Source organism: Myripristis murdjan, chromosome 20 (assembly GCF_902150065.1).
Source record: "Myripristis murdjan chromosome 20, fMyrMur1.1, whole genome shotgun sequence".
NCBI lineage: Eukaryota > Metazoa > Chordata > Actinopteri > Holocentriformes > Holocentridae > Myripristis > Myripristis murdjan.
In genome coordinates this window covers 3261174-3276903 of record NC_043999.1, presented here as the reverse complement: position 1 = coordinate 3276903, position 15730 = coordinate 3261174, and the positions used below count along the sequence as shown (strand labels likewise).

At 42.3% G+C, this 15730-nt stretch overlaps 2 protein-coding genes across 2 annotated transcripts in view; both read right to left on the bottom strand.

Annotated features, from left to right (window-relative positions):
• nebl (nebulette) overlaps positions 1–15730 on the bottom strand; it is a 174541-nt gene that overhangs the window by 82546 nt on the left and 76265 nt on the right. The window lies entirely within an intron of this gene.
• LOC115378993 (nebulin) overlaps positions 1–15730 on the bottom strand; it is a 93753-nt gene that overhangs the window by 76738 nt on the left and 1285 nt on the right. The window contains exons 3-20 of the mRNA XM_030079622.1: positions 15532–15642; positions 13557–13667; positions 12709–12819; positions 11649–11759; positions 10621–10731; positions 8347–8457; positions 7125–7235; positions 6461–6571; positions 6228–6338; positions 5399–5509; positions 5188–5298; positions 4197–4307; positions 3797–3907; positions 2944–3051; positions 2679–2789; positions 2479–2589; positions 2245–2355; positions 784–894 (exon numbers count right to left, since the gene is read on the bottom strand). Coding sequence (XP_029935482.1) covers positions 784–894; positions 2245–2355; positions 2479–2589; positions 2679–2789; positions 2944–3051; positions 3797–3907; positions 4197–4307; positions 5188–5298; positions 5399–5509; positions 6228–6338; positions 6461–6571; positions 7125–7235; positions 8347–8457; positions 10621–10731; positions 11649–11759; positions 12709–12819; positions 13557–13667; positions 15532–15642 — 1995 coding nt within the window. The remainder of the gene's footprint in view (positions 1–783; positions 895–2244; positions 2356–2478; positions 2590–2678; positions 2790–2943; positions 3052–3796; positions 3908–4196; positions 4308–5187; positions 5299–5398; positions 5510–6227; positions 6339–6460; positions 6572–7124; positions 7236–8346; positions 8458–10620; positions 10732–11648; positions 11760–12708; positions 12820–13556; positions 13668–15531; positions 15643–15730) is intronic.

The window sequence follows — 15730 nt, the reverse complement described above, 5'->3', positions numbered from 1 at the left end:
TTGATGGTTGCTAGGGCGTTGCTAGGCAGTTGCTATAGTGTTCTGGGTGGTTGCTAGGGCATTGCTAGGCGGTTGCTATGGTGTTCTGGGTGGTTGCTAGGGCATTGCTAGGCGGTTGCTATGGTGTTCTGGTTGGTTGCTAGGGCGTTGCTGGGCAGTTGCTATTGTATTCTTGATGGTTGCTAAGGCCTTGTTAGGCGGTTGCCTTGCTGTTCCTGGTGGTTGCTATGCTGTTACTAGGCGGTTGCTATGGTGTTCTTGATTGTTGCTAGGGCGTTGCTACACGGTTGCTATGGTGTTCTGGATTGTTGCTAGGGTGGTTGCTAAGGACTTGCTTTAGTGTTTGGGGCAACGGCTGGGATGTAGTGGCAGCAGTGCCAGTGGCCACAGAGACAGAACAGGAGAGAAACCGAGGCATTCAGGAAGATTTGGAATTAATTTTAACAGAAAGTCCAGTGAACACATCACAGCTGGACATGGTGTTTTCTGAGAAATTAGTTTTCAGTTCAGTACAATTTAATTTGTTCATTTCAATTTTTAACTACATTCTTTTTCTGAATATTGCCTACTTTAAATTTACCTTATAGGGCAACACACAAAAACTAGGAGAGGCAAAACTTACATATGATTAAACGTTTGTCTCTGTGATTTGTGCAAGCTTTATGGGCTGGACACAGCTGGATAATGTGAAACTGACGAACACGAATCCTTTTTAATTCCATGAGTATGAGCGCTGGTGATGAATTTACAAACGGCGAGTCCTCAGGCTTGCATGCGGCGTACCTCGCTGAGCAGCTGTGCAGCTTCTTTAGCGTGTTGAGTCTCCATGGTGTGAGGCAGCAGGGAGTACAGGCTGCTGCTCGCCTCCTTCTTACCGGCCTCCTTGTACTTGATCTAGAAATTTACAGCAAAAAAACACACAGATTCACCTTTCCTGATCCCCCGAAGAGGAACTTCAAAGTGACCCAGCGGCAGCAGAACAGTGAAGACGTCACAACATCAAATAAACAGCGAGGCAAAGACAAATATGCAATAAAATGACATACAATGTCCAGCAAAAGTGAAGGTAAACCCAATAAAAATAGAATTAAATTCCAGGGTGGGAAGCTCAAAAGCCGTAATTAGGTTGTACCGCTGTGTTCCTGGATGTGTCTTTTATAAACGTTGGGAATCTGACAAAACGCTGTCATTTCACCGCTTCCCAATTGATGAACAACTGAAAAGACAATGCATAGTTAAAAAAAAAAAAAAAAGGGACATTGGCTCATATTACAAGGTAAAACAACAGATTTGATCACCTGTTAGCTACCGTTAGCATTCAACCACTTCCTGGTTAACGTTACCGTCTGCTGGTATGATACGAAAGGCATAAATTATAAAATATTAATGAACACCTTGGAGTCATTTCACTTTATTTTTAGGTCTGACGTGTGGAGGTTAAAGCCAGTGTCTGTGCTGAAGCAGCGTAACGTTAGCGGAGTAACGTTAACAGCGTAATGTCGCAGCGTAACGTTCGCAGCGTAACGTTCGCAGCGTAACGTTAACAGCGTAATGTCGCAGCGTAACGTTCGCAGCGTAACGTTAACAGCGTAATGTCGCAACGTAACGTTCGCAACGTAACGTTCGCAGCGTAACGTTAGCAGAGTAACGTTCGCAACATGACGTTCGCAGCGTAACGTTAACAGCGTAATGTCGCAACGTAACGTTCGCAGCGTAACGTTAGCAGAGTAACGTTCGCAGCGTAACGTTCGCAGCGTAACGTTAGCTGTCCTGCTGTGTTTCTATGTTCTGCTGAACTCAGGAATGTTCTGTCACGTTCTCACTGGAACACAGAGTTTAACTCCATGTTTTAAGCAAGTGTTGTTCATGTTTCATAATAATTTACATCTAACCTATCATATCATGTAGCCTAATGCTATCAAACGGTAACGTTAGCTAAGGAGTGGCTGAATGCTAACGTTAGCTATTGTCTAACGGTAGCGAACAGGTGAAATCTGTAGTTTTACTCTGAAATATGGCTGATATCCCTGCAGATTTTCACTCTCCATTGTTTTCTCAGCTGCAGACCAATTGGAAACCTGTGAAAAGACAACATTTTGGTCAGATTCCCCGCATTTATAAAAGACACAACCTGCAGCGCAGCGCTACGACACAATTAAAGAATTTAGCGAGACGTCAGAGCAAAATGGCCGCCGTGTGAATGTGGTCTGTTCCCTCCTTTTCCATTTGTCTCGGTGTACCGACCTCGCTCTGCAGCTCCGTCAGCTGTTTGGCCAGCCGGGTCTCTGTGGTTTCTGGCAGCTGGTGGTACAAACTGCTCTGAATCTTCTCCTTCAGACCCTCCTTATACTTCACCTGCAGGACACAGGAGGAGGAGGAGAGGGAGCGTCTGACTCACAAACTCTCAGGATGCATCCAAAAAAAAAAAAAAAAAAAGGAGCTGCAAAGGGACAAGCGGTCAAAAACGTGGCTGCATACCTCGCTCTGCAGGCTGGACGCCTCTTTAGCGTGTTGGGTGTCGATGGTCTCGGGCATCACGGAGTACAAGTTGATGCTCATGTCCTTCTTGCCGTCCTCTTTGTACTTAATCTGGAGAAAACACGAATGACAGTTTTGTAGTTTATTGTGGCGGCTGCAGCCTGAGTGAGCTGTTATTCCCCTCAGTTTGCTGCAGTTACCTCGCTGAGGAGCTCTGAAACTTCTTTGGCGCGAGCTGTTTCGATGGTCTCGGGCAGCAGGTGGTACAGGCTGGAGGACAGGCCTTTCTTCATTCCCTCAGTGTACTTCAGCTGCACACACACACACACACACACACACACACACACACACACACAAGAGCAGAGATCATTATCCAAGATGCACTATTCGATGCTTTGATTGAGAACAAATCAGTAAAACAAAGAGAAATGCGGTCCGACGCTGATAAATGTGGACTGTGTGTACCTGGCTCTGCAGCTCTGAGGCCTCTTTGGCGTGCAGCGTGTCCCGGGTCTCAGGCATCGTGGAGAACAGGCAGCCGGACGATTTCTTCCCTGCTTCTTTGTACCTCATCTGAAATCAGTTTTGGAGATGAAGCTTGCACCTTGAATTAGGTTTCAAGGACCTACGGGTCAGGAAACTCACTCAAAATGTAAATAATGTCAGCGCAAACTTCCAAGAACTGCCAAAAACTTTTTCATGAAACTTAAGACAAACTCTTACAAAAGTCACATGATAGAGTACGTACCCGAGCAACATGGCAATTCTAATAGACATATCATATTTTGTTGTGTAAATATAACTTTTAAGTGGAAACAAGTGTCTGTCGCACTTGAAGCTCAGCCTGCTTTTAGTGGCTGAACCATCAAACGCTGTAAGCCAAGAAGCCAGAGCCAAAAATGAAATTTGAAATTGTGTTTTGAAGAATAAAGAAAATCCTCTTCAGAAACTTGGAGGTTTTCTGTTTTGGTAAGTTTAAATCTTCAGAAAACAACACGGCCACCTCAGACAGATGTAACGTTAATTTACTTAAAGCTGCACAATATAAAACTGAGGCTTGACTGCAGAGAGGATCATTTAGATTTGACTGACAAAAAACATGAAACAAGCAAAATAACCTGTCAGTTTGACATTAAGAACCATGCAGATTCAACCAATAAATTTCATGCTTTTTCCATGTTTGTTGTCGGTTTACTCGAAACAGCCCTCACATCAATTGACACTTACCAACTGTGCAAAAAAATACACTAACAAAAGAAAGTTTACACTGAATTATGCCAATATGACGAAGCTTTCTTCAGGAAATGGTGCACCTCACCTCGCTCTGCCGTTCAGACACAGTTTTAGCGAACTGAGTCTGGGCGGTCTCTGCCAGCTGAGAGTAGATGCTCTGAGAGACGCTCTTCCTCACGCCTTCCTTGTATTTGCTCTGGAAAACACAGGAAGTCAAAGGGATGAAGATTCACTGTTTCTGGACAGTCAGTCAGTCAGTCAGTCAGGACTCAGCCTTGATCTGGTTGCTTTTAGGTTGAAAATGTATGAATTTCAGCAGCGGTCATTTTAGACGCCTTGGGCTTCCTACCTCTCCTGCACATTCTGTGCATTGGAGCATTTTCTTTTCTGCATATGCGTATATACTCTTTTTTTTTCTTTTAGCTGTACATGTACAAATAAAATCTAAGTCTAAATGCTCGTCTCGTGTGCTGAGGAGTCGGTACCTCGCTCTGCATGTCGCTTATCTCCCGGACGAAGCTGGTCTCTGTCGTGTCGGGCAGCGTGGAGTACAGCGAGCTGGAGATCTCCTTCTTACCACTCTCCTTGTACTTGATCTGGACAAGAACAGCAGAAAACACACACACACACACACACACACACATGACTGACTGGTTCTACACAGTCCAGTTGCAGGTGAACAAACGTAACTTCAGATTTCACAGCACAGCTCATTTGTTAATGAGGGGCAAAAGTTTCAGTTTGGGCTGCTGAGGTACATTTTGAATTTCATAATCAGAATCAGACGTGTATTAGGAATTTGTTTTAAAAAAGTATGTGCATTGTGTAAAAACATGTGCATTACTCCTACTGTCTGCATTAATCCTAACCTGTAAAAAGTATGTGCATTATGTGCATCAAGTAAACGTGTAAAAATATGTGGACCAGAAATTTCTAAAAGAAAAAAAAAAAAGAAAAAAAAAGTACATTACGGAAAAATGTGTGCATTAATCCTGCTATGTGCATTAATCCTAATTTTTAAAAAAAGAAGTGTGTGCATTATGGAAAAATATGTGCATCTATCCTAATTTGTAAAAAAAAAAAAAAAAGTATGTGCATTATGTGAAAATGTGCATTAATCCTGCTATGTGCATTAGGACCTAATCCTGATTTAAAAAATCAAGGGCAAAAGAAACACACATTGTGCAAAAAGAGCAAGGAGAGGCAGAATTTCTCTCGCAAAGTGAAAAACTCTTGAGTGAGACGCAGCCACACTAAAACACCAACACATCGATCATGAGACGGGTTTCTGTCTCTCACTCTGAGTTGAACTAAATGTCCTGAAAGACATTTTGCCTCTCCTTGTTTTTGTGTTGAGTGCAGGTTTCTCTTGTCCTGACGAATTCAAAACCTTTTAAACTCATGAATTTACAGATGGCAAACTGTCCAGCTTGCCCACATGTTGCTGTACAGAGCTGGCGGCCGGCGGTGGCGTACCTCACTGAGCAGCTGTGCAGCTTCTTTAGCGTGTTGAGTCTCCATGGTGTGAGGCAGCAGGGAGTACAGGCTGCTGCTCGCCTCCTTCTTACCAGCCTCCTTGTACTTGACCTGAAATTTATAGCAAAAATAAAACCATCACACACCTCTGCAGCATCACATCTATCCATCCATCCGTTCTCTCCTTTTCCATTTTTACTGATATACCGACCTCGCTCTGTAGCTCTGTCAGCTGTTTGGCCAGCCGGGTCTCTGTGGTTTCTGGCAGCTGGTGGTACAAACTGCTCTGAATCTTCTCCTTCAGACCCTCCTTATACTTCACCTGCAGGACACAGGAGGAGGAGGAGGAGGAGGAGGAGGAGGAGGGAGCATCTGACATCGTAAAAGACAGACTTACAAACTTCCCAAGTAAACACAATGTACCCAAGCAGCCAACCACACACGGAAAAGGAAAGCTGCTAACTGGGACCAAAAATGGTTCTTCGGAGTGATGCCACAGAAGAACCATTTTTGGTTCCACAAAGAAGCTTTTAGCAGGAGGTTCTTAGAAGAAACATTTAAACCATTTGAGAAGCATTATTTTTCTGAGAGCAGCTCCTAATTATAAGCCATAACTCAGAATATGATGGACGCCAACGACCATTTACATCGATCTTTCAGCTTCTGTGGTGGTAAAAGCAAACGGTGGCATTCTCCTGAGTTTGAGGTGGCGTCCTGAGCCCGATGATACCCGACTGAATCTGTCAGGTTGGGTTCAGAAAAGAGCTGGAACAATAAATCCTCAATGCAAAAGGTGTTTCTTGGTGTTTAGATTTGATCACTGAAATCGTAATAAAAGGCACATAAGACCCCAGTTAATCGTAGTCTAAAGGTACATTCCTGCAAAACAAATGCCGGGTTTTTGGGGGATTCTGGCAGCTTCTGGTCGAGTTCAGGCAACATTTTCTCAGGCGATCAAAACAACTGCAACATTATCATTCTGGGAAACGGTGCCAAAAAGGGAAAAGTGGACAGAAACAGTGAGTAACATGGCTGCATACCTCGCTCTGCAGGCTGGACGCCTCTTTAGCGTGTTGGGTGTCGATGGTCTCGGGCATCACGGAGTACAAGTTGATGCTCATGTCCTTCTTGCCGTCCTCTTTGTACTTAATCTGGAGAAAACACAAATTGCAGTTTTTTTGTGATGGGTGGTTCATCCCGCCACCTCAAAGGAAATTTCTTATTTCAAAGCAGCCTGGGTGAGCTGTTATTCCCCTCAGTTTGCTGCGGTTACCTCGCTGAGGAGCTCTGAAACTTCTTTGGCGCGAGCTGTTTCGATGGTCTCGGGCAGCAGGTGGTACAGGCTGGAGGACAGGCCTTTCTTCATCCCCTCAGTGTACTTCAGCTGCACACACACACACACACACACACACACACACACAGAAGGATGGATGGTAAAAACGATCATCTTCAGCATATATCAAAATGATCTGCAACAAACTCCCAACAAACATGTTTTTCTTATATACTTTTCTGCTCATTTGCTATTTGCCTTTTTCACATTTTTGAACAAAATCAAGAGAATTTATCTGACATGTGAAGTCTGTCGTTCACCTTTGTGACAGGCGCACAGAAAGAGAAACTTTACACTTTCCGTACGACAAGCTCTTGAAGCGACAGACACTCATTTACAAGCAGGACAGAGCTGTTGTCGTCCCATGGTGATACCATTTCCTTCTGGAGAAGAGGGGGAATCCGGGGACTGTCCCTGCTCACCACAGGCTCAGTGGGAGCTCACTTTAATTTTTCGTGTTTGTATTTCCTCATGTCTGTGGCTGATTATATTCCGTTATGGCTGTATGTTGAGATGATCATGTATCTGCTTCCTGTTTCCGTGTGTTTGTGTTTATTTTATAAATCATGCATGTTCACTCTGTGTGTAGCTGGACTGTGTGTACCTGGCTCTGCAGCTCTGAGGCCTCTCTGGCGTGCAGCGTGTCCCGAGTCTCCGGCAGAGCAGAAAACAGAGAGCTGGAAACGTCTTTCTTCCCAGCTTCTTTGTACTTCATCTGAAATGAGGTTTTGGAGACGATGCTTCCAGGTTTAATCAGGTTTCAAGGTCAGCGACCTCGCTCCGAATGGAAACTCAAACATTCAGTTCATGTACGGACAAGAAAACCTGCAGCGGGTTTTTCTATCATAGCAGCGACTTTAAGCTGAGACAAATTCACACAAAAAGCACCTGACAAACATGCAGAATATGTTGCAAGTGTGTTTGCACCGAGGTGATTATCGCTCATGAAAACTAACAAAATAATGAAAACTAGTGCTAAAAAAATCTTTGTTGACTGAAATAAAAGTGAAAACTAGGCTTTACAACAACAACAACAACAACAATAACTACCTGAAACTGTATTGTGCATTCACAAAACAAATATACTAACATTATGGAGCAAATGTCTTTAGGGTTCATCTTTGTCAATTTGATGCCATTTTTAAAAAAGGTATGATGTTTTGGTGAGTTTTTATTGCACATAAACTTTTTCTGACCTTTCTGAATCTCACCCTTGACAAATACCCCATATTTAAAAAAAAAAAAAAAAAAAAAAAACTAATACTGAAACCAATAATAACTAAACTAAAATAAGGATTTAAAAATAAATAAATAAATAAAAACTCAACCAAACTAGCAACCCTGCTCTAAAAACTGATTAAAACTAAACAGATATTGAAAACAAAAATAAAAACTGATTTAAAAAAATGCAAAACTATAACCTTGGGTTGCACTGCTGAAGAACTGAAGAAAAAGGTTAAAGAACCCATGAAATGGACATTCACCAGTACAAACCAACAGGATCTCAGTTTGGGAGAGAAACAGACTTTTATTCCGAAGGGACAAGTGGCTGAGAGAGCATTTTTAAAGACTTATGGAGGTTTTATTGGTTGAAATTTTAATTTGCAGCCACTAGTGCAGGATGATGTCACTGTTTTACAGGAAGTCGAGGACATGTGAGGTCGTTTCATGGGGACTTTAAATCACCACATCAGACAAAAGTGAAAAACATCAATTTACCTAACAGGCACACTAACCTAAAGGAAAATACACATCAATTTCTGCAAACAGGACAAACTTTTCCTTGGGAAGCAGTGCACATTCATTCCAATAAGAGTGTTGCTCACCTCGCTCTGCAGCTCGGACACACTTTTAGCAAACTGAGTCTGGGCGGTCTCTGGCAGCTGAGAGTAGATGCTCTGAGAGACGCTCCTCCTCCCGTCCTCTTTGTATTTGAGCTGGAAAACACAGGAAGTCAAAGGGATGAAGATCTTCTCCTCCGGGCAGTTTAACATGTACACGGCATACAAACCATACAGGCACCGTTACTGTATTAATGTCTTTTCTTCATGTTTAGTGTTTCACTGCCGTGTTTTAAATGGCTTTCCTGTGCAGAGCATCACAAAAAATTTCAAAAATTCAAATTAAAAGCATTACACTGCAGATAACCTCTCATCCTATTTTAATGGTAATCCGATGGAGCTTTATTGATCTTAGCATTCCCTCTTTTTGACATTTTGAGTCTCGTGTAATTCAGCTTTGGTCTATTGTTTGGACGTTTACTGACTTTATTCAGCCTTGCCCATATTGTAGTTCATGGCTGAGGATCAGTGGAGCAGCTGATAATGTGACGAATGCTGGATGATGTAGTAACTTGTCAAAATATCAGAAAAATGTCATATAACCTTCTCCTGTGTCATCTCACCTCAGAGACATAGGGCTCTAGTTTCCCGGCGCAGCGCGGGGTGGCGCAGTGAGGTGAACCCCGCGCAGAGCTAGTTTCGACCGGCGAAGCGGGAGAGGCGGACAGTGTCCGAGTTTCGCAGGTGGAGGTTCGCCGATATGGGAGTGGCGGCGCAGCGGGGGGAGGTGCCGACAGATTCGGCTTGGTGCAGTGACAGTTTCGTGCCAAAAGGCTTCGCCGAGGTGCGCCAAAAGCTCGCCATCTGAAACCACGTCTACTTTCAGCGCAAGGCGGAGCGGAGCCAGCGCAGCGGAAGTTTGGCTGCCTGGCGCACATCACCAAAACCTTACAATCAGCACAAACGGTGCCAATTTCCTTTGATCTGACATCAGCTGTGACGGGACAGTTGATATGGAGATATATGTATGTGCTGATTGTGATCGTAGCATTGAATAGTGTTTTTTTCGGTATTTATTGCATCGTTCATGTTCCTGACATCCCGGAAGCCTGCCTGTGAGGTTTTGGTGACGTGTCCGCACAGCTCGCCGGTCTCTGCTCCGCGCCTGTCTCCTGAGCTCCGCTCCGCCTGCGGCAATAGACCTCCATGTCAGCTGTGTAAACTTTCATTACGCCTTCGCGCAGCGCATTTTAAAGGCAAGGACAGGGGCTCATTTGATTGGTTACATGTGAATCGGCTGTGTCAAACCCACTCCACGCCTTCTCTCCTCCCTTGCGCCGGTAGGAGGGACGGCGGAGTACTTACGCCACCGAGAACGGCGTGCCAAACTTGGAAAATCCGCCTGGCCACACCCCGTTGGCGAAGCGCATCTGCGCTACGCCCCCGCCTCGCCTGGTCTGCGAAACTAGAGCCCTATAATCTCTCTGTTATTTAACCGTTTGAAACCAGAGAAAACACACAGAGAAAAAAGGCAGTGAGCAACTGATAAAGAAATAACCCGGCAACTAGGATCTGAGCTAACGAGGAAATGACCTGAACATTAAGAAAAAAATTTTTTTTCTGTAACATAATATTAAATTATGTTTAAAATAAAGTTAAATTATGTTTAAAATCACTGACTTCACACCAAAAAGAAAAATCCGAGGAATATATATATTTTTTTTTTTTGGTGGGGGGGTCGGCGATTTTCTAATATTTATTTATTTCAATTTTCATGTTCTTGTCTCTTTTATTCATGTATTTGTTATTTATCTATTTATTTATTTATTTTTATAAAAAATTTTAAGCTAAGTTCTAGTTTATTCTTGCAGTGTTTTTCTAATTTCTTGTATTTTTTTTTTTGTATTTTTTTTTTTTTTTTAATAAGTTGCTAACTGGCTTTTTCCCCATGTTTTTGAAAGAAATCAAGTCAGGTTGCTCTGGTTTCAAAGGACTAATATAATATTTTCTGTACCTTTCATGTCATTGTGTGCCGAGTGACTCCACTTATGTGAACGAGAGGTGCAAATAATTAAGAGAAAGCAAAATTTCATCTCATCCCATCAGATTCTGGATCAATACTAAATAAATGCTGACAAATAATGTTGAAAAATACTGAAATACGATCTCATCTCACTTTGTGTGAATCTCATACATCATCTTGTGTCTCTCCTCATGCTGTCAGAGCGCATTCACTTCAACTACAGCAAATGCATTGAGAGAGAAATCTGATATTCCAGTAGAATCTCACACATTGGGTTTATTTCTAGGAGTCGGCACCTCGCTCTGCATGTCGCTCAACTCCCGGGCGAAGCTGGTCTCTGTCGTGTCGGGCAGCGTGGAGTACAGCGAGCTGGAGATCTCCTTCTTACCGATCTCCTTGTACTTGATCTAAAGGAGGCACACATGACGATGTGAATTAATCTTGGCCAAAACCCATTCAGAAAGCAATTCAGAATTTAGAAAATAATTTCAGAGAGGCGTTTATTAGCAATACAACCACAGTTCGTTTAGGCTTTCCTGAATGATAATGACAAAACTGAAGGATAACAGGTCAGCGAACCCTGAGCATGACATAATTAAGATGATACTGGATATCCACTATTAATGGAATATTCAACGTTTTGGGCAAAAACACCTTTCTCCGACTTCCCCAGAGTGAGAGAAGATGTTGGACACCATTTTCTCCTCTGTACGTCCAGTGGTTCAGTTCATATGGGTAGCATTTCCTGTTAGCTTAGCATAAAGACTTGAAGTCTATGGGAGTCGTTAGCCTGGCTCCACCCAAGACGTGTGTTTGAAATACACATCTTGGAACTTGTTTTTAAAAGCTCAGGCGGTTTGAGGAGAAGTTAAATGGTGGAACTATAACCGCCGAACACATGTATCCCTCCGCCTGGTGCAATGATCCGTGCACCGCTGAAGGAAGAGGAAGATCCACCACAAATTAACTTCTCCTCAAACCACTCTTCTAAGTCGTGTATTTCAAATCCACATGATCCACTGAGCACATAAGACAGCTTCACAGCAGCTGTGAGTTTTTTTTTTTCTTCTTTTTTTCACTTTGACTTTGCCAGGCTAACAACTCCCATTGACTTCAAGTCTTTATGCTAAGCTAACAGGAAATGCTACCCATAGGAACTGAACCACCGGATGTCCAGAGGTGGAAATGGTATCAAACATCTCGTCAAACATCTCGTCTCTGGGGAAGTCAGAGTATTACTTTACACTGAAGTGGATTTTTATGCATTAATCTGCTTTAAGATACATTTTTAACTACTGCTTTCAGAAGCGATGGTGTTTTGTACCTCGCTGAGCAGCTCTGCAGCCTCTTTAGCGTGCTGTGTCTGCAGGGTTTCAGGAAGAAGAGCGTACAGGCAGGTGTTCACCTCCTTCTTACCGGCCTCTTTATACTTTGCCTGTAAACATGAGCACATAACACTTTTTTTAAAAAGCATTTTATTTTTAGTCTAGTTACAGGACGATATGCTTCTGTCACAACATGATTCAATGCATGATGTGTTAAAAAAAAAGTTTAATGACAACGAAGTGTGGCTATGAACAATTTTGTACAATTCTGATGCATAAATCGTACTAAAATAATGCTAATATAACACACACCACTGGTACATTTAAATTTTAAAAATACACAATGTGAGTGGTACATCAGGACTGAGTTATCACCACTAAAAACAGGAATGGTTTGGTCACAACTCATTACATAAGCTCTATGAATATAAATGGCTCCAGTGGGTCTGATTTTGTGTGAAAGCTCGGCGTGGCTGAGCGCTGAGCGGCTGAGAGATGCTTCAAAACGCAGCAGAGAGATGAAGTGGCACCGCGGGATGATGGAGAGCAGCTCTCAGCAGGCCACGGGATGCAGAGTTATTCCCTTTAATAACAGAAACGACTGTGAAATACCTCATTTAATAAAAAGGTAAAGACACAGCCACCGCAGACGCATCGATTTCACTGCTTGTTGCTTCACTGCGACTGGACAAAAACGTTTAAAGAGTCGCAAATTTCTCTCTTTTTCAGCTGACAGAAGACACAAAGCGGTCATGCTGAGTTATTCTTCCATCTGGGAAACATGAATTTCGTATTAAAACATTCTTTTATGGGTGTTTCTGTTTGTTTGTTTTTTTCATGAGCATGGTCTTCTTTATCTGTGGGTTTAAACCAGTGTTGTATGAGACGAGCTATAAAAACAAAATGTGATTAAATTTGGTGTTGGGCTGGATTCAGAGTGGGCTGCAGGGCGGAGGCATGATGGAGGACTGGTGTGATGCTTCGCCTGTACACGAGAGTTGGACGTCTAAATATACATACTGATTTATGTAATGCTTCCATTTTTACTGATATACCGACCTCGCTCTGCAGCTCCGTCAGTTGTTTGGCCAGCCGGGTCTCTGTGGTTTCTGGCAGCTGGTGGTACAAACTGCTCTGAATCTTCTCCTTCAGACCTTCCTTGTACTTCACCTGCAGGACACGGCAATCAGTTCATTTACTGTCAACTATTATTGTTTTTCTTCCTCTGAATCAAAGACATCAATGAGGAAATGATGCAGATGCAGATTCCTTTGCTCAATAATAACCAAAAAGAGACTAAAAGCGGTGATTACTGTGTTCCTTGGCTTTTTTATATTCCACATATCGCTGTGTGTTTGAATGTTTATGTGAAGAAATCATAGATTATTATTTCAAAATAAAAAATAGAGGTGTGCACTTGGTAGAGGGCAGATCTCCACCAGGTGCATCTCCTCGTTTCAGGACTACAGGTGACCCGTCTCTGTGCTACCCTATGTGCTGACCACAACTCAGCAGCCGACTGAGCTGCCACACGCTTTTCAAATTACAAATTAAATCACTGTTTGATTCAGGTAAAACACTGTGCAGCAGCTCGCCGGCCGTCTGCGGCTCGTAGCGGCTTGTGAAAGAAACTGGTTTCAAAAAGAGCACGAATCAAAACAGCAAAAATCTGAATTACTACAAAGATGGGTTTGCTGGTCTCAGTTCAGTTTTTACTGTTTGAAAATGTTTGGATTTAGTTTTGGTTGTTCTTGCTGTCAGAGTCAGTGTGAGTCAGTAGTTTTATTCTACTCTGGCCGCTGTTTGTCAGAATAGGTGTTGACTTGGTGAATGCACTGACCAGCAGCAGCACTAAACACATGTAATACACAGTTTTATTTTGACAGGAAACGCAGTTGGTTGCACACCTCGCTCTGCAGGTTGGACACCTCTTTGGCGTGTTGGGTGTCGATGGTCTCGGGCAGCAGAGAGTACAAGTTGACGCTCATCTCTTTTTTACCGTCTTCTTTGTACTTTACCTGGAATAACGAACGGATAAAGGCGGTAAGATGAGAAGGAAACAATACGATTTCTGTTTTGTCCAACCCTGCTTTTATACACATGGGAGCCGACCTGATCTGATGCCACAGTGTGTAATAAACCACAGGAAACACAGTCAGTGTCAACATTAGCTTCTTAGCATTAATTAATCATTAGCTTCCTAGCTTGTTGGCTAATTTTAGCTAAAACACTTAGTTTACCTAGACGTTAAGGTTAGGGTTAGGGTATAGTTAAGGTTAAGATTAAGGTAAAGGTGAGGAGACTTTAGCTAGTGATGGTAGCTAACATTAGCAAATGTTATCTTCCTGAAGCGTGTAAAACCAGAGGAAACAGAGTCAGCATCTCGTTTTGAGTGAGTCAGGTCCACCAGTGTTAATTTCATCAGCTATTTTCAATTTAGTTTTAGTCTTAGTCTAGTGTCAAATGCCCTTTTTACTTTTAGTCATATTTAGTCAACTTGAATTCTTTTTTGTTTAGTCACATTTTAGTCGACGAAAAGTCTTGGCATTTTAGTCTAGTTTTAGTCGAAGAAAATCCAAAGTATTTTAGTCTAGTTTTAGTCAATAGTTTTAGTCAATATTCTTTTTTAGTCGTTGACCTGCATCATGTTGGCTTTTTTTTTTTTTTATTTAACAATATTTTAAATTATTATTTTAAAAATGTTAATTACTTATCAAACAGACCTAACAATTCAGCTACCAATGAATGAGCAGTAGTATGCATGTGATAACATAGATTGAAAAATAAGCCGAAGTGATACCTCTTCTCTGAATAGACAAGCTAAGCCAGTGTGCTGCTGTTAGCCAGTGACTCCAGACTTCAGACAGCGCCACACACACGCACTCCGGCATGAGCACACAGCAGCGCAGGAGGAGAAAAACTAACGCGCATCCAATTAATGCACTTTCTGGAGTCTATGACGAAAAATATGACTGATATCGATGTACAGTCCGGGCCAGCGTTGCGTTCAAGTGCAACTCCAAAAAGGAGGACAAATAAGCGTCCGGCTTGAGGCTGCGCTGGACGCCGGACAAGGCATTTAAATTCCGGACTGTCCGGCCTAAATCCGGACGTATGGCCACCCTAATGTGGACGTGGATTTGACTTCTGGTCTCTCATGAGAAGGTCGATGTGTTTGACCCTCCGTCACCACGCCTTCCTCTTCACATGGACTCTGTCACTCCGTGTAAATTCTCCATCACATCACGGCTCTTTAATTAATTAACTGAATTTATGTTTAATATACATCTAATATGGTTAGGTGTTTATGCAAATTTTATCTTAAACAAAATGTATTAGACTTTAAATTGAAGGACATCATTTGGAAAGATGTGTATAACAGTTGGTAGGCATGTTAAAATGAAATCTGACTTTGTGTTGACATCAGTTCCTCAACTGAATTGAACCTTAGCACATCGATTAAACATCTTTTAAACGTCAGACTGCCCAGCAGGGGGGCGCTTTCTGGAGTTGAATGAGAAATTCGCAGAGAAATGAAAGCCAATCAGACTCTAACACATGTAGATTTCCGTCCAAAGTGGAGGACACGCTCATTTTGGAAAATAAAAAAGTATCTAAAAATTAAATTGAGCAAGAAATAATGTGACAGTGCTGCTGCCAAGCCTGACGCAACAGGATTAAAATTTAGCAAGGAAGTAATAAAAATATATATAGATAGATAAATGTGAGGCAGAGTTTTGAGGAATACAGATTAACTTATCGTTCGTCTCCTTTAAAATATCAACAAAGATTCAGGTCAGTCACTGAAATTTAAGAGAAAGTCACAACAGCTCTGACACATTTGTCTATTTGTGATTTAATTTTTTAATTTTTTTTTTTTACCTGGCTGAGCAGCTCCGATACCTCCTTGGCGTGGACCGTCTCTAAAGTCTCAGGGAGAAGCGAGTACAAACAGGAGTTCACCTCCTTCTTACCCGCCTCCTTGTACTTGGTCTGCAAATGTTAAAGACAAAAGAACAGAAATAAAAAAAACATTTAAATATCAGGAGGAAAAACGCCTGAGGATTGTAAAAAACAACAA